This window comes from Abramis brama (assembly GCF_963993115.1).
Source record: "Abramis brama genome assembly, chromosome: 8".
In the NCBI taxonomy this organism is placed as follows: domain Eukaryota; kingdom Metazoa; phylum Chordata; class Actinopteri; order Cypriniformes; family Leuciscidae; genus Abramis; species Abramis brama.
This window is the reverse complement of record NC_139970.1, coordinates 20,083,782-20,101,526: the sequence shown is the minus strand read 5'-3', so window position 1 is coordinate 20,101,526 and position 17,745 is coordinate 20,083,782. Positions and strand designations below refer to the sequence as shown.

The window sequence follows — 17,745 nt, the reverse complement described above, 5'->3', positions numbered from 1 at the left end:
AAGTTTCACACACAAAAATGAGGTTGAAGGTTTATACACCAAGACGAATATGTGGTGCAAATAATTAATGCACAAAACATTTTCTGTCGATCGACAAGGACTGTAAAGCAACCGATCACAGTTCGTTTTGTTCCGTGTCATGTTTAGTGGCGTTAGTCAACGTATTTAGAGAGTCTATGACGCAAACTTTACATGCTTCACATACTTTTGAAAATCCAGCGTTTAGTTGATTCTGATAAGCACTTATTGTCACAGTTGTAAACACAACGGCTTTCTTCCATGAGGGGGTTTGGGTTCACAACATCTTTGTTTCAAGCGGACCGTTAAAGAACACAACACACACGTCTCCTGAAAATCCTGTAGAATTCAACCAATCAGATGACGACTTCATGTTTCCAATTTTGTGCGCCATACGCATCAGACGATTAGCCAACGGACCGTGGGCTCACATCTGAGGCTGATCGTACGCACACTTCAGAAACTCGCCTGAAGTAGTTGGTCATCTGGGTACTTTTTGCCTACTCTTTTATGAGTACTGTGAATTCGGACATACTTCTTTTGTAACATACTGTTTTTCATCTACTATAGGGAAGTATGAGATTTCAGACGCAGCCCAGAACTGTCTCTCTTTTCATGAAAACATGTGACAAGCAGGTGGCAAAAACAGTTGTGCAGCGCTTTGTGTACCGGGGAGTATTTCTGCTTTTCTAAAAGCGCCATCTACTGTCAGAGAGTGAATCTGCATTTTCATTCAACCCGCCTGCTGTTTTTCACTCATTGGTCTGAAAAATTGTGTGCATTTTTGTGCCGAACATTATAAGTGGTATGAACAGACCTCTAGGCACAAATGAACAATAGTAATGGTGGATTGCTGTACCTCTGCTGCCAGCAACAGGATGTCCACATTCTTGCTCTTCCTGGCATTGACATTTTGACTGAGGAATTTGAGTAGCTCAGGCACACAGTTTTGACTGCGAGAGCGGGGGAGACCTATGGATGGAGACAATTAACTTGTTAGGACTGACAACTTTTTTCATAAAGGGACATGTGAAAAAGACTAGTTAATATATTTTAAATGTACTAAATTGCAACTTCATCATTACAAATGTGTAATTAGTTACAAATATATTTAAATTATATTGTCAGACATGCAATATAATGACATTAAGGTATATTTTAGTTTACCATAAATGCTTGTCAGTCCATTCAACAGTTCACTTTAACCATATTTCAAAGACTACATATTACATATGAAGTATTTAAGTACAAATTGAGTGGTTCACTCAAACTATAAAACACTAATTTAATTGCAATTAACATGAAATTAAGTGTCTGAAAACATTACATTCAGTTCACTCTTAAGTATATTCTTTTGAAAGTATTTTATATACTTAGTATAGAGCAGTATAGATCAGTCAGTGTATTAAAAATGAGTGTTCAGGACTCACAGTCTTCAGGCAGCACTTCTTTAAACTGGTCATAATAAGATGTAAGACGAGCTAGACTCTCCATATTCACTACTTCCTGCAGCGAAGTGTCTCCAAACCTTAATAATGATATAAACAAATATATTAAAGCTGAACTGTATAACTATTTTTATACAGAATGTACAATGAATAAATACAATCATATTTCATGACTTGTTAAAATCGGGCTGCACACTGGTTGGTAGACTTCACTACACTTACTTTTCTGCTAGCGTTTGCTGCTCATTGATTCCTACATTGAACAACACTGGTTGAACACGCAACAGCATCCCATTTTGGATCTCCCGTGGCAACGCATCAAACATCACCCCCGGTAACGGAACACGCACGTTAAACCCATCTCTGTTGCCCGTGATGACAGGCAGCATGTCGGGGCTGAAGCTGGAGGTTGCCTGTGTAACTTTAAAGGTGACGTTCCGAAGGTCCATGACGCCTACGCCCATGTCTTCCATCATGGAGAGTTCCTCCCCTTTGAGACGAGAGAAGAGATCTGAGTTAACATATTCAGATACATTTACCACCATACATAAATAAGCTGAATTGAAATGTGCTTGTGTGTTTACCATAGGTGCTCAGGAGACCCTCAAACTGGACCAATAAGCCGATGGTGTGGAGTTGTCTGAGGAAGCCACTGTCACTTAGACAGTTCCTCAGCTTTATCACAAATCCACAGATCAATGCCGTCAGCTACGGAGGAAAATGCATTTTATTAGAATGGAAATGAAATGCTAATTTACAGTCAGCTGGGAAATTGCTGTACACTGGACAATGCAGCATTATTGCATTACTAAAGTTATCTTTTTAGAGTAGTCTGAAAGTAGAACCAATTTTTTATGGAATTGCAACTTATTTCACAATTTTGACTTTTTTCTTGCAATTTCTAATTTATATCTCACAATGCAGTTTTTCCCCCCAGAATTTTTCAGAAAGTCGCAACAATTTTGCCATCACTGCCAATCCTGGTAAAACTAATGCATTATGGGACAAACAGCCATATGGCAAAAAATTAAAAAGAAAAGCCTGGCCACAGTATCAAATATATGCTAAATATATTTAGCTATATTTATTCAAATTGAAAATATATTTACTTTAAGCCTTAAATATAAAGGTTTAAATATATCACAAAATGTACTTGGCAGGAAAATACATTTCCAATCTTAAAAAACATTTTGGGTAAATGCAAAAATATATATAAAAATAAATAGGACATATACTAAATAGGAAATATAAAGTAACAAAATCTTATATAATATATTTATGTAAATATAGCCATATAATTTGGACATTTTTGGTATAATTTGAAATATATTTAAAAATACATTTGAAAATATATATTTGTCAGTATGGGCAGGCCCTGAAAAAAATGACTTTATGTATTTTTATTGATACTCAACAGAATTACAGAATTAATTTCACAGAATTTTATAAATGAAAAGGGGTCCCATTTCTATAGAAGTAATTGGAACTTTCTACGGAGCACATTTCATGTGGGCCGGGTTATATCTGACTCTTGTGTATCTCTTTAATATATCTTGTACTAACTGTCTGACAGAACACCACATCTCTGCGGTACTGTAGTGACAAACTCATGGCGATAGTGGGAGCGCTGTCTTGCATCAGTAGAAACACCATGGACTTCTTGGCTTTGTCGCTCATCATGGCTACACACTCGTTCAGAGTGGTCAGGAGGGGATACAGAGCATCGCTCCATTCACCTAGAGCCATAAACATCAGGTAACATCAGGAACAGACATAAAACTGGACAGCCCACATATATAGTTGCAGATGGTAAACATGATTTGCATTGAGAAGCTTACCAGGAGAGGACCCCTCAACACTGGGACTATCTAAAGTAGGATAGAGAGAGAATAATATTATAATTTAATAATACATTAATCAGTACAAAAAAAGCCAACACTATGTGAACACTGTGAATGAATCTTGTGATGTTGTTTTAGGGTTGTTAGCATAGACGCATATACAGTGAGGAAAATAAGTATTTGAACACCCTGCTATTTTGCAAGTTCTCCCACTTGGAAATCATGGAGGGGTCTGAAATTGTCATCGTAGGTGCATGTCCACTGTGAGAGACATGATCTAAAAAAAAAAATCCAGAAATCACAATATATGATTTTTTTACTATTTATTTGTATGATACAGCTGCAAATAAGTATTTGAACACCTGTCTATCAGCTAGAATTCTGACCCTCAAATACCTGTTAGTCTGCCTTTAAAGGGTTAGTTCACCCAAAAATGAAAATTCTGTCAGTAATTACTCACCCTCATGTTGTTCCAACCGCGTAAGACCTTCGTTCATCTTCGGAACACAAATTAAGATATTTTTGATGAAATCTGAGTGCTGGATTACTTCTCCATAGGCTGCTAGGTGACCGAAACTTGCTGGCCCAGAAAAGTTATTAAAGAGATCGTTAATATAGTCCAAGTGACTACAGTGGCTCAATCTTAAGTATATCAAGCGACGAAAATACTTTTTGTGCGCAAAAACAAACAAAAATAACGACTTTATTCCACTATTCATTTCCTTCTCTCTGGGCCTCTAGTTGGTTCACGTAGTGTTTTTGCGCTGCGCGTCTGTGTTGCACGTCACCACGTAGGCTCACAATTGGCCGACGCTGGTCATGTGTGTGATGCGTGTTGACGTGCAACACAGACGCGCAGCGCAAAAACACTACGAGGCCCAGAGAGAAGGAAATGAATAGTGGAATAAAGTCGTTATTTTTGTTTGTTTTTGCGCACAAAAAGTATTCTCGTCGCTTGATATACTTAAGATTAAGCCACTGTAGTCACTTGGACTATATTAACGATCTCTTTAATAACTTTTCTGGGCCAGCAAGTTTCGGTCACCTAGCAGCCTATGGAGAAGTAATCCAGCACTCAGATTTCATCAAAAATATCTTAATTTATGTTCCGAAGATGAACGAAGGTCTTACGCGGTTGGAACAACATGAGGGTGAGTAATTACTGACAGAATTTTCATTTTTGGGTGAACTAACCCTTTAAAATGTCCACCTCCACTCCATTTATTATCCTAAATTAGATGCACCTGTTTGAGGTCGTTAGCTGCATAAAGACACCTGTCCACCCCATACAATCAGTAAGAATCCAACTACTAACATGGCCAAGACCAAAGAGCTCTCCAAAGACACTAGAGACAAAATTGTACACCTCCACAAGGCTGGAAAGGGCTACGGGGAAATTGCCAAGCAGCTTGGTGAAAAAAGGTCCACTGTTGGAGCAATCATTAGAAAATGGAAGAAGCTAAACATGACTGTCAATCTCCCTCGGACTGGGGCTCCATGCAAGATCTCACCTCGTGGGGTCTCAATGATCCTAAGAAAGGTGAGAAATCAGCCCAGAACTACACAGGAGGAGCTGGTCAATGACCTGAAAAGAGCTGGGACCACCGTTTCCAAGGTTACTGCTGGTAATACACTAAGACGTCATGGTTTGAAATCATGCATGGCACGGAAGGTTCCCCTGCTTAAACCAGCACATGTCAAGGCCTGTCTTAAGTTTGCCAATGACCATTTGGATGATCCAGAGGAGTCATGGGAGAAAGTCATGTGGTCAGATGAGACCAAAATAGAACTTTTTGGTCATAATTCCACTAAACGTGTTTGGAGGAAGAAGAATGATGAGTACCATCCCAAGAACACCATCCCTACTGTGAAGCATGGGGGTGGTAGCATCATGCTTTGGGGGTGTTTTTCTGCACATGGGACAGGGCGACTGCACTGTATTAAGGAGAGGATGACCGGGGCCATGTATTGCGAGATTTTGGGGAACAACCTCCTTCCCTCAGTTAGAGCATTGAAGATGGGTCGAGGCTGGGTCTTCCAACATGACAATGACCCGAAGCACACAGCCAGGATAACCAAGTAGTGGCTCTGTAAGAAGCATATCAAGGTTCTGGCGTGGCCTAGCCAGTCTCCAGACCTAAACCCAATAGAGAATCTTTGGAGGGAGCTCAAACTCCGTGTTTCTCAGCGACAGCCCAGAAACCTGACTGATCTAGAGAAGATCTGTGTGGAGGAGTGGGCCAAAATCCCTCCTGCAGTGTGTGCAAACCTGGTGAAAAACTACAGGAAACGTTTGACCTCTGTAATTGCAAACAAAGGCTACTGTACTAAATATTAACATTGATTTTCTCAGGTGTTCAAATACTTATTTGCAGCTGTATCATACAAATAAATAGTTAAAAAAATCATACATTGTGACTCTCACAGTGGACATGCACCTACGGTGACAATTTCAGACCCCTCCATGATTTCTAAGTGGGAGAACTTGCAAAATAGCAGGGTGTTCAAATACTTATTTTCCTCACTGTATATCCCAATATAAGCAACAACCATGTATTATGCTGCATTCCATTCAACACGGAAAATGCTGGAAATTAATTTACTACTTTAAATAACGCAACTTTAGAAATCCATAATTTTGCGAAGATGCAGATGTCACACAAATATGGTGACACCCAAAGAGATATAAAAAGTTACAAGATAAACACTAATTTCTGAAGCAAATAAAATGTTTGAATGAGTCAAAGTTCCTCGCTGCTGATGATCATGCACATGCAGAACAAATGCTAACACTGCATACTTCAATATTACATTTAAAGTTAATATATTGTAAATGTACTTCATCATTACAAATATATTTAAATACATGACACAAGTTTAAATAGAAATTACATATGTTTACCATAAATGTGTGTCAAGTAAATTTAGCAGTACAACTTAACCCCTAGTCAAAAAAGCACTCTAAAGTTCAGCTAATTACATTTAATATAAATTTACACTATAATACTTTTCATTTAAATCCAAATAGCATGAAATTGAGTGTTAAAACATAACATTCAGTTCCCACTTAACTATATTCTTTTAAGGTGTATTATTTATGTAAAAAGTACTCTTTAAAAACTATGCTAAAGTGTACTTCTTTTTCCACTTTCATTGTTTTTAATTTGGCGATATCAAGTAGAAATGCAGCATTATCACATGTGCCACTAAAAGAGGATGTAAAACTGAAAGCATATGTGGTATTTGAGCAGTTTTTAAAAGGAATTAAAAGAAAACTTAACACAGGGTGGAACCTACAGGAGTGAGTGTTAGGACTGGATGGGCATGCAGGGTTCAGTAAGGGTGATGAGGAAGGTGAAGAGGACTGATCTGAAAGAGGTTGTGATGAGGTCAGGGCGGTGGAGGAGGAAGGGGAGAAGAGCCTGTCACCAGGGTTGATCCAGAATGCATTGCCCTGGCTACCTCTCTTGCTAGTGTCGGCCTGTTGGTCAGACAGGAAGACGTCTTCACTGCTGTCGCTCTGCAACCGTTCTCTCGTCAGCAGCCTGTCCACACAGCGGATCACACACTCCAGACTCTTATCCACATTTTGCCAGATCTTTTCCTGAAGGAGAAAGCGAACATTACAGAGGACATATTTTCAGAAGTCAAATCATGAAGGTATAATGTCGGTCTCTGAATGACCTTACCCACTCCTCCTCCTGCCAGTTTAAATTCACGGATGCTCTGTTCCCCTTCCCGCTCCATTTGGCCTGTGGAGAGCCTTGATCGTTCCTCAGGACCACACGCTCAGTGTCGTGGGTGGACGGAGAGCCTCTGGATGCGATGAACTCCGGGCGCGCGGCACTCAGTGCCTGGATAGCTGTAGTTAGCAGCTTACTGTCACACACTGTCACCAGCTGCCGCGTCTGAGAGAGACAGAGAGGACGGCACAGACATTGCACTTACTCATTAAGTGGATCTCAAAAGCTTTTACTTGGAAGATCTGTTGAGCATGAGAAACATTGCATAATAGCTACAATAGTTCTGGGGTTCTCAGAAGCAGAAGTCATCATAGTTGGGTAAACTTCTAATAATGCGGAATGAAAACTACTACTTGCTTTCCCTTTTGCTCCAATAGTAAAAAAATAAAATAAAAATTACACAATAGCGTTTCAATGACGTTAATCCAAAAGACATTTCCAAAAAGCGTTTCCAAAAGACATTTTTTTTAATAAATTGGCATTAAAAAAAAAAACATAAATAAAATAATAATTATATATATATATATATATATATATATATATATATTACATTACATATATACTGTATATATGTATTAAAAAAATATTTATGATGTTACTGTGTAAATGTGTCATCACAATCTGTGAAAACATAACATTTACAAACTAATGCTTAAATATAAAATAAAGATTTGATTAATAATGATTCATAAATATTCATAATTGACTGCACAAGAACTTTACAAGATTACTGTAGATCTACTGTTAAACATTATAAAATGTCTTAAGAAGAGCCATCCACCCACCCAGACAGGATTGACATATAAAGTGACCAACCAAAAGCTGGTTTCATTTATGTGCCATTTAGAGCGGGTTAATCTGAAATATATTATACCACAATAATACAGTTGTAATAATATATAACATTCAAGTTAACAAAAATGAATTAATAGAGAGTAACAGAGTAATAGAGATATAACATTCTAAAGGCCGCCGCAGACTACAAGATAAACAGGGCGATTTTGGAGAGATTTCTCCCCCTCCGACAATCCTAGGTAAAGTCCGATTATCGGATTCTCTTAATGGTTCTACAGATTATTTTATCAGATTTTCCAGTGGTGTGAGGTGTTTTAACTAATTTAATTGCTAGTTTAAGTGCCTCAGGCAAAACTCAGGCTATATCTTTCAAAGAGTCGTACTGTGTGCTCTTATTAAGTTGCGTAAAGCCAGCCAATCAGATGGGAACTGGTGGATTCAGCCTGCTCTTGTGTGCAATATGTATTAGACGGTCAGTAAACAGTACGTGGTCCATGCAAAAGCCTCTAACCTTTTCTGTCAGGATGGCGAGAGTCCTCTCCAGTGCATTGGTTGAGCGTTCTTTGGCAGCGCGGGACAGCCGCTCAGTGTAGTAGCTGACCTGCGTCTTGAGAGTGTTGATATGGGAAATGATTTCTTTAGCTTTCACCACATCCTGTGGCTGGTATCGCATTGAGAGTGGAGCTGACTCTCCAGCACTGAAACGAGACAGAGCATTAAAAACAAAACAACAACACAGTCTCCATTTCCCCATTAGTTATCACTTGTTCAGCTGCGCAAGCTGTGACCAAGAGGACTATACTGCAAATGAGATGGTGTGAAATTCAAGCACACACAGAAGACGTACACAAACACAAAGTGCATACGATCGGGTGGAGTAGGAAAGCAGTTTTGTGCTAACACATCATCATTGAAAACACAAATGTTGGTGCAAACAAGAAAGATCCTTCAGATGTAATGGAAGTAAAGGACTCAACGCTGACTGATCATAAACAGGATGAAACACCTTCACATGTGAAAATGACAGGAAAACAGTCAACAATCCTGAAACTCACCCTTCACCCTCATTTGCACTGATCAGAAAGCAAACAACATAAGGGCAACTGATTACAATCGCAGTCACGTAATAAGTGTAAAATAAAATGTCAATATATTAAAAAATGTGCGACGGATCAGAAAGCAAACAACATAAGGGCAACTGATTACAGTCGCAGTTAATGCGCTAAATGTGAAATAAAACAGCAACATATACACATATATATATATATATATGTATATATATATGTCCCATATAAGTTCCTCACACTACAAGAATTAAGGCCCGTTCACACCAAGAACAATAACTGTAATGATAACAATATTAGCGTCCACACCAATGGATGATATAGGTCTGGTAAGTCTAAGCAGGCACTGCAGTTTTGTTTGTCTGCAACTTTAAATGCTGAGTTCAAGATTAATAATTCCAATAATATTGTTTCTCTATGCTGTTATCATTATAGTTGTGGTGGGGACTCTGCTTTTTTTATATTAACCCTGTTAGACATCAACCTTCTTAGTATTCTGTTTCCCATTAATTTTTTTGCTAAAGAGCCGAGGTGTGTAACAGTGTAAGTATATATTTTTCTGCACAACAATAATTGAATCTTTAATGACTTTATTCCACAAGGTGGTAATGTCTGTTACACAATGATGAAGTGATGTTTCACTCATAGTTACCGCAGGCAGAAAACAAAAGAATAGTAAGTATCATCAGCAAAACTTGAAATGGTTCAGTGATTTACTGCAGAGAAAGTATAATATTAGTATCAAATATTAGTGTCATTGTCACTTGATGGTGGATCTGGAGAAGAAGCTGTCAGCGATCAAAATATTAATTTTGAAGATTTTGAAAATTATAGTTTTAAGTTTTTTAAGAGAATCTGTTTGAGATTGTGAATATTAGCCAGATGCTGAATGTACTGGGAAATGAGCTCTGATGAGGACAGTGATGATGGTATAAAACATCTGCTCAAACTGAACCCTTCTAAGCTCCAAAAGGTAACAAAATATCCTTTATTTTATTCTTCTGGAATTGTTACTCTAATATCAGGAGAGTTTTATATCATCGCGACAGGTAGAGATCCATCCGTGTTAGATATAGATCTGGCTCGCTAAAGATCCAAATATGTAATAATGATTGGTGAAACATTCATGCATTTAAGGGTTAAGAACTATTTTAGAACTATATCTTTATTGTTATCATCCTTGGCGTAAACAGGTCTTAACACACTAAAAAAGCCAAAAACCTAGCAGAGCAACACAAAAAAAAATTATTAATATTTTTCACCAAGACTTTTTAATAAAAGGTCTTACTGCTTTTTGGCTTCCTCAAATTTCTGAATGAGTTTCCTCAGTCCACTGCCCTTAAAGCCCTGATGATGCGCTGCAGGAGCCCCTGTGGTCACCACGTCATATGTGCGATCTGATCAAAGATGTACGTTATGTAAAGACCAGCCCTCCACCGAAGAATGTCTGTTATGAAATGCACATATTGACCATCTCACCGTAGCCAGACTCGCCATGCACTCTCATCCTCTGAACGTGGAGGTTTGTAGGCATGAACTCTAGTTTTTTCTCTCCTTTCAGAGAGCTAGATTTAAACGAAGGACCTGCAGGATAGTAGGTGAGAGGAATCAGATAAAAAATACAATGTTGAAATCACCTTTAATTATCTCTTCCTCTGTGACAGCGGCTTTACACATGAAATCTTTCTGGTTGAGTAGGAGCCACCAAACTTACCCTTGTATTCGTGTAGATTACTGAGAGTCTCCTGATAGGTGAGGATGATAGTCTGGTACTGAGTAATGATCTGTCTCCTCAGATTCTCCCAGCAAGGGGACAACTCGCCCAACTCTTCTAGCTCACAAACCCTGTGTGCAGATAGAAATGTGCAACAACATAATATAATCTCATTTAGAAATATGATATACATTCATAGTGTTTGAGCGTGGTTAGTTTAAAGCTAATGACTTGCTAATGCCACATTACTGCGCTGGACAAATGAAAGGCTTGACTGATTCTTCTAAAGAACTCAAAAGATTCTTTCTGAGCATGAGCACTAACTGTGAATTGGGTTTACCTGGCAGCATCTTCCTCCAGCAGTAGTTTGGCGAACTGTCTTGGTATGTGCAGGGAAAGCACGCTCTCTGCCATCTGCTCCAGCACACGCAGGTGATTTCCATCCGTGGTGGGAAATCGGTACATCCGTGAAATAGTGCCTCCAAACACTGCAATCAATCAATCAATCAACCAATCAATCAACCAACCAATCAATCAACCAATCAACCAATCAATCAATCAATCAATCAATCAATAAATCAACCAATCAATCAATCAATCAATCAATCAATCAATCAGTCAGTCAGTGAATCGCTGTATGCAACTGTGAAATGCATGGAAAAGAAAAGCTATACATTTTTGTCCTGCATTTTACTGCATTGAATCATTGTAACTGAAGCATTGTGTACTACTACTTGAAATCATTCGTTTGAAATAAAATTCTGTAATCGGCATTGATGAAGTTTTGACATTATATTTTCATATTGAATTGTAAGTGGTATTGTCTTGCATATCCGTTCAAAAGTTTGGGGACAGTACAATTTTTTTTTTTTTTTAAGAAATTAATAGTTTTATTAAGCAAGGATACATTAAATTGATCAAAAGTGATAGTAAAAACTTTTATATCATAAATTATTTCTATTTTAAATAAATGCTGTTTCCACAAACATGTTAAGCAACATTGATAATAATAAGAAATGTTTCTTGAGCATCAAATCAGCATATTAGAATGATTTCTGAAGGCTCATGTGACACTGAAGACTGGAGTAATGATGCTGAAAATTCAGCTTTGCCATCACAGGAATAAAATTACATTTATAATTTATTAAAATAGATAACACTTATTTTAAATGGGAAAAATATTTCACAACATTATGTTTTTACTTTATTTTTGATCAAATAAATCCAGCCTTGGTGAACATAAGAGATTTCTTTCAATAAAAAAAAATAAAAAAATCTTCATTAAAATCATAAAAATCCCCAAACTTTTGAAAGGTAGATTGTATCTAATCATTCATAGTTGCATTTACACTTGACTACTGTTGATTCGTGCGTGCAGTAACTGAAAACACGATATATGCTAAATAATGTAGCATTTTACTTATGCAGAACTAAAGCCTAAAACCTAAACTTAAATAAAACAAAATGTTGCTTCCTCAAAGCACTAGTATTTCTTTAAGGCAATCCTAATCTAATTATAGTCTTTATAATCTATTCACATCCAATATTTAACACTCTAGAAATAACTGCTCTTGTGTTTCTTTAATGGATGCAGGAACCATCTTTCACAGCTGTCATGCCTGTGGCATTCATGAATCTTCACAGCAGGAAGTGAACGCTATGGCCCATTGATTCAGTTATGAGGGGCACACTTAGAAATAAACCGCTGCCTCCAGATGGAATGTAGCTGCAATAATTAAGAAATAAAAATGCACAGGTTTTGTACAGTATATAGACATCAAAATTAGACACTCACCTGCCTTTAAAAGACTGTCTTTACATAAGGAGGCAGATTTAGCTTTTACTCCCATGGATTCGGTCAGACTTTCATCCACCGGTAACACCATCTGTGAGAAACATGAAAATAATTATATTGACGATTTGTCATCAGACACAGGTTTACAGAATTAAATAGAGACTTATGGCTTAAATGGAGATTATTCACCCAAAAATGAAAATTCCGTCATTAATTCATAAACTCATCCTTATATCGTTCCCAACCTGTAAGACTTTCGTTCATCTTCAGAACACAAATGAAGATGTTTTTGATGAAATCTGAGAGCTTTCTGTCCCTCCATTGACAGCTAAGCAACTACCACTTTGACGCTTCAAAAAGTTTATAAAAAGATCATAAAACTAATCCATATGAATTGAGCGGTTTAGTCCAAATTTTCTGAAGAGACTCGATCGCTTTATATGGTGTACAGACTGAATTTAGGCTTTTATATAAAGTAGTAGTTGCGTAGCTGTCAACGGAGGGAAAGAAAGCTCTCAGATTTCATTAAAAAGATCTTCATTTGTGTTCCAAAGATGAACAAAAGTCTTACAGGTTGGGAACGACATGAGAGTGAGCAATTAATGACAGAATAAATGTATTTTGGGGTGAAATATCCCTTTAACAGTAGTGTAGTCCCCAGTGTTATTTTAGTAATATTTATATACAGTACTATTATATTTATTAATATTTTCAATTAGCTTTTGTTTTTAAATTTCAGTTTTAACTTTAATTTTAGTAATTTTGCTAGGTGCTTTTGCCCTTTTTATTATTATTTTTTTATCTATATATTTTAAATTGTAGTAATTTTAGTATTAATATTTTATTTTATTTCAACTTTTCTATTTTTCGTTTCAGTTTTATTTGAATTAAAATACATTTTTTATATTATTTTGCTAAAAAACTACTGAAAGTCTTGCCAATGGACACTCACCCTGCCGTTCACTGTGTCTGAACGTGCCAGAGGAGCTCGCTGGTCTCTCCTCTCTTCCATCTGCCATGCGATGATGGTGATGTTACCCATCCGCTCACTCTCTGCTGATCTGAGCCAGCGAAACGCACACAAATAACCGTCAGACTACATTTCCTGGAATTCCTACTAATGTTATGCTATGGGATTACATGTTGACTTTGTACCTATATTTATCTCACATACCGCAGTGTGAGGTGTAGCCTGTGGTGTTTGTCTTGAAGCAGCTCTTTTACTGTAAACATAGCCGAACCGAGCAGGTACATCTAATAAAAAAAGAGAGTCGAGTTTATGAGGCTGAGCAAAACAGTTGCAGAATGTTAAGAATAATGTATGTTTCTGTCTTACAGTCCCCTGTGAGCGATCCTTCACATCGTAGACAGACAGTTTGATTTGAGTCTGCTGGGTAATCAGAGAGTCCTGGAAGAAGGCAATGCTGCTCAAGAAGATTGGATTGCTGGTGCCCTGCGAAAAAATAAAGTAGGAAATGCTAAATCTGATACTTTCAGGCTTTATAGGGCCAATTTCACACCAAAGATGGATTGTAGCAGCAAACATCCTTGAGATAAAACTGTTTCCTAAACACATGTGAAACACAGCATTTCCATAAATGCCCAAGCTTTTTATTGGTTTTGTTTGATTTCTCTATATTTGGCTGAGCGTTTGTTTGGGGGCTTGCCAATGTATTAGATTTCTCTAATTTTTGACCAGTGTTCTTGAGGGGAGAATAATTTATTGAAGGTTTGTAGTGTAACAGTTCTTCAGCAGCGATCTTAGCATGTCGTCCTTCAAAGAATCTTAACCCAAAGTCTTGTCTGTGAGTCAGAATTTTATACATGAATACGAAAGAGCTACAAACAATAGTGAACTGCCATATGAGATATCTACCCTGCAATCTTCTCTGAGTAATGCTGTTTCCTGGTTATTCACACCTATTTTTTTCTATGGGCCATTTGGTTCACACCTTTACTGACACTGTTAGAATTAATTGCATTCTGAGGCACAGTCACAAAATAAATGCATTTGACTAAAGATGACTGAAAATACACATAATCTTTCAGTTTGTTCGCAAATTATATTGGTAACACTTTATTTTACAGTGTCCATGTTACACGTTTAATGTTACTATAGTAATACATATAAACTATGCATAATTACACACAACTAACCATAAACCAAACCCTAACCCTAAAGTAACTACATGTAGTTAGCTATTATTACTTAGTGCTTCAATGCATAATTACACTGTAAGAAGGACACCTTAAAATAACCATTAGATTATCTTAACCCTGTAAAGCCTAACATAAGAAAGTATAGTCAAACATTTTTTAGTATCTTATAGTCAGAAATGGTTTTAAATAGAAATGGGTTTTGAACCTTTAGAAAAAAAAAAAAAAAGTGTTTTTTGTTGAGTATCATATTTGATACATGACTTTTATGGCTCATGTAGTATGATATAGGAGAATATGGAGCTCATACTTGAGGAGGAAAAAACACCGCAGTTTTATTTAGAGGCCCAAACTGTGCAAAAATATACAGTTCGGCAGAAGTTATTGATATATATAAGACCAAAAAGTAAGATGAAATTCTGATAGCTTTGTAATGTAAATCAATGATATTTATAACAGTATAGCAAACTACTTAAATACATAAATTGCATATAAATATAAGTTGTCACTCTATCCCTGCATCCGTGTATGGCTATTTCCATTGTATATAGTAGGCGAAAAACAGTATGTGAGCAGATTAATATGTCTGAATTCATTGTATTCATAAAAAAGTAGACGAAAGGTACCCGGATGACCGGCGAGATTCTGTAGTGCGCAACCGATGCATACTTTACTATCCCATGAGGCCGCGGGAGAGCATTTGTGAATAACGCAACTGATGCTGCAGGTCACATGACAGTGACAACATGATGGAGTCGCGAATCAAGGTTTAAATCAAATGTGGTACCTACTATACATTATGCAATTTCAGATGCAGCATATATCTCCCAATAATGTCTTAGTAGGATTGCATTTAAAATGTGTTTCAGCATATTCTGGTTGAGAACCACTTACTTGGACAAGAAATAAACATGTAAATCGACCAGATCAGATGGTTATACCATGTAATATTGTTTGAAATGAAATCCAAAGAATAAAAACAAGGTATATCATGGTAGTTTTTCTAGCACGTCTCCATGAATCCATCCTCACCTCTATAATTTCAGTCTGTGCATGTTTGGTCCAAAATGCCTGTGGAGGGGTGGTGCAACTCACTGCTACAAAGCTACTGGGCTTACGGTCCAGTGATGGAGTGACCAGCTCACTGCATGCTGGGAAAAGAAGGACAACAATTCAGTAAATTAATCATGAAAGAAAGGAAGGGAAGGGAGTAGCATTATAATCCAGACTGTGTAAGCAACTATCTGAAATGAGTCTTGAGATGAAAAGTGAAATACGGCACATAAAAATGTAACTCTAGGTGGCTAATTGTAATCTGCATGATGTTTCATCATGGAAAAAGTAATATAACTGTCAGAGAGTACAGCTAAAATCAGACAAAACCCAGTGCTTCTAGCACAATGGAAATATTTGATTTAACAGCCCGTAGATAAGCTGCATGTCTAAGCTGTATGAATGTTTATTGCATGTGAACTAAGAGGGTATGACTGATAAACAGTTTGTTTCCTACACAAATACAGTAGGATGTTAGTAGAAGTGTAGGAAGCCAAAAAAGGAGGAAGAATATGAGGAGATGGACTCTTTACTGGATGCAGATGTACAAAAATCTGGATATCTGCTTTGGCGGCTTATATTACTGAAAATAACTTCACTTTGGTAACGTGGCCCCGTAATCACTTTATGATTGACTGAACTGCTGTTACTCACCCAGACTGAACTCAAGCACTGGCTCATCAGGATCCTGACTGTTTCCTAAACACATGTGAAACACAACACAGAATTTCCATAGTATTTTTATTAGTTTGTTAGCAAATGATTTCTTTAATCAAAAAAAAGAAGAAAAAAAAGAAAAAAAAAAGCAGTTAATTAAAATGAAGTCAATGGTAACCAAACCAGTTTAGTTGCCAACATTCTTCAGAATATCTTGTTTTTGTGTTCCACAGAAGAAGAAAACGTCATACAGGTTTGGAACAACTTGAAGGTCAGTAAATTATGAAATAATAAAAAAAATTGGGCGGACTGTCTCTTTAAGGTCTTTAGAGCATCTGTGGCATGCTAATTATTACCTCAGAAGATCATATTGTTACATTCCAGTTTGTGTTTGGACTTTCTGTTTGCATTTGTTTAGTTTCGAGCCGCTCCTTTGTTTCCATGGTTACCGACTTCATTCGTTTATTTGGTTCAGCTGTGTGTCTTTAATTATCTTGATAAGGTCCTTTGTTTGTCTCATGTATATATACCGTGTTCTCCCTCAGTCTCTGTCAGTTCTCGTTAACGTTTGGTGTTATGTGGTTTTCTCCAGTGTTTTTCCTGGTTTCTAAATATTTGAAGATTAAAATCTTTCTTCTAGAGTTATCCCTTGTCGTGAGTATTTCTTAGCACCACGTTACGTAACACATATCTCATCTCTCAGTTTGTAAAACAAAAAAGCAGAGATTTTAAAAGCAGAAATATAATGCTACAGCACTTTAATTCCATAAAACAAATTCTAAACTGTCCTTTTGTAGTGTTGGAGTAACTACTTTTCTTGGTGGAAAACGTCTGATTATGTGTTACTGACATATCTTAGATCACTATGGTATGAACTTGCTGAACAAGCAAAAGTTAAATGTCCAAAACCTCAAAAGGTTAAGTGCCAAAAAGCTAATAATTGCTCACCTGCTAGCGCTAAACCCATCATCTCAGATGACAAGTCAAAGGTGTTGGCCCGGTACACAGACCATGGCCTGTGGCGTGGGCTGCGCTCTCTTCCTGCCATCTTGCCCCCAGCTACAGTGACCAATAGGATTACCCCTTACACTCCCACTTTATGTTGCAAGTACAGAACTTTCCAGTAATCCAGACTCTGCTTCAGTCTAAAAGTTCTGAATCTAAAAGTAAAAGAGAAAAGGGGACAAAAAGGATGAGTCAATATTTGCATCACCAACTGTGTGGAGACTAAAGAGCCAGCAAACTCGGAGGCGGTTAACCTGAGACAACTAAAGAATGAGACTTGTCCTTGATCTCAAAACATTATGTATGTCTGCATTATTTATGCAGTTTCATAGGAGGGCATTTATAATTGAACACAATGATAGACCTGCAATCAGAAAGAGTCATGCCAGAGAATTTTATGACTGGAGTTTATGACTGGATAATTCATGACTAAAAAGAAATGTTTCACAAACAGG

The 17,745-nt window shown here is 37.2% G+C and overlaps 1 protein-coding gene across 4 annotated transcripts in view; it reads right to left on the bottom strand.

The window, feature by feature from the left end:
- The window catches only part of inpp4aa (inositol polyphosphate-4-phosphatase type I Aa), a 29,625-nt gene that overhangs the window by 1,924 nt on the left and 9,956 nt on the right, over positions 1–17,745 (bottom strand). Inside the window, exons 2-22 of one of the 4 annotated variants that reach the window (XM_084123086.1) lie at positions 17,234–17,445; positions 16,283–16,327; positions 15,608–15,726; positions 13,755–13,871; positions 13,593–13,672; positions 13,371–13,479; positions 12,419–12,509; positions 10,964–11,111; positions 10,624–10,754; positions 10,389–10,493; positions 10,198–10,306; positions 8,901–8,918; positions 8,357–8,543; positions 6,997–7,215; positions 6,770–6,911; positions 3,305–3,334; positions 3,030–3,202; positions 2,051–2,174; positions 1,689–1,956; positions 1,449–1,546; positions 878–990 (exon numbers count right to left, since the gene is read on the bottom strand). In XM_084123086.1, the coding sequence (XP_083979212.1) occupies positions 878–990; positions 1,449–1,546; positions 1,689–1,956; positions 2,051–2,174; positions 3,030–3,202; positions 3,305–3,334; positions 6,770–6,911; positions 6,997–7,215; positions 8,357–8,543; positions 8,901–8,918; positions 10,198–10,306; positions 10,389–10,493; positions 10,624–10,754; positions 10,964–11,111; positions 12,419–12,509; positions 13,371–13,479; positions 13,593–13,672; positions 13,755–13,871; positions 15,608–15,726; positions 16,283–16,327; positions 17,234–17,333 (2,526 nt within the window). In that variant the 5' untranslated portion in view covers positions 17,334–17,445. Of the gene's footprint in view, positions 1–877; positions 991–1,448; positions 1,547–1,688; positions 1,957–2,050; positions 2,175–3,029; positions 3,203–3,304; positions 3,335–6,604; positions 6,912–6,996; positions 7,216–8,356; positions 8,544–8,900; positions 8,919–10,197; positions 10,307–10,388; positions 10,494–10,623; positions 10,755–10,963; positions 11,112–12,418; positions 12,510–13,370; positions 13,480–13,592; positions 13,673–13,754; positions 13,872–15,607; positions 15,727–16,282; positions 16,328–17,233; positions 17,446–17,745 lie in introns of all 4 variants that reach the window. The other 3 variants (XM_084123084.1, XM_084123085.1, XM_084123087.1) reach the window with 3 other exon arrangements.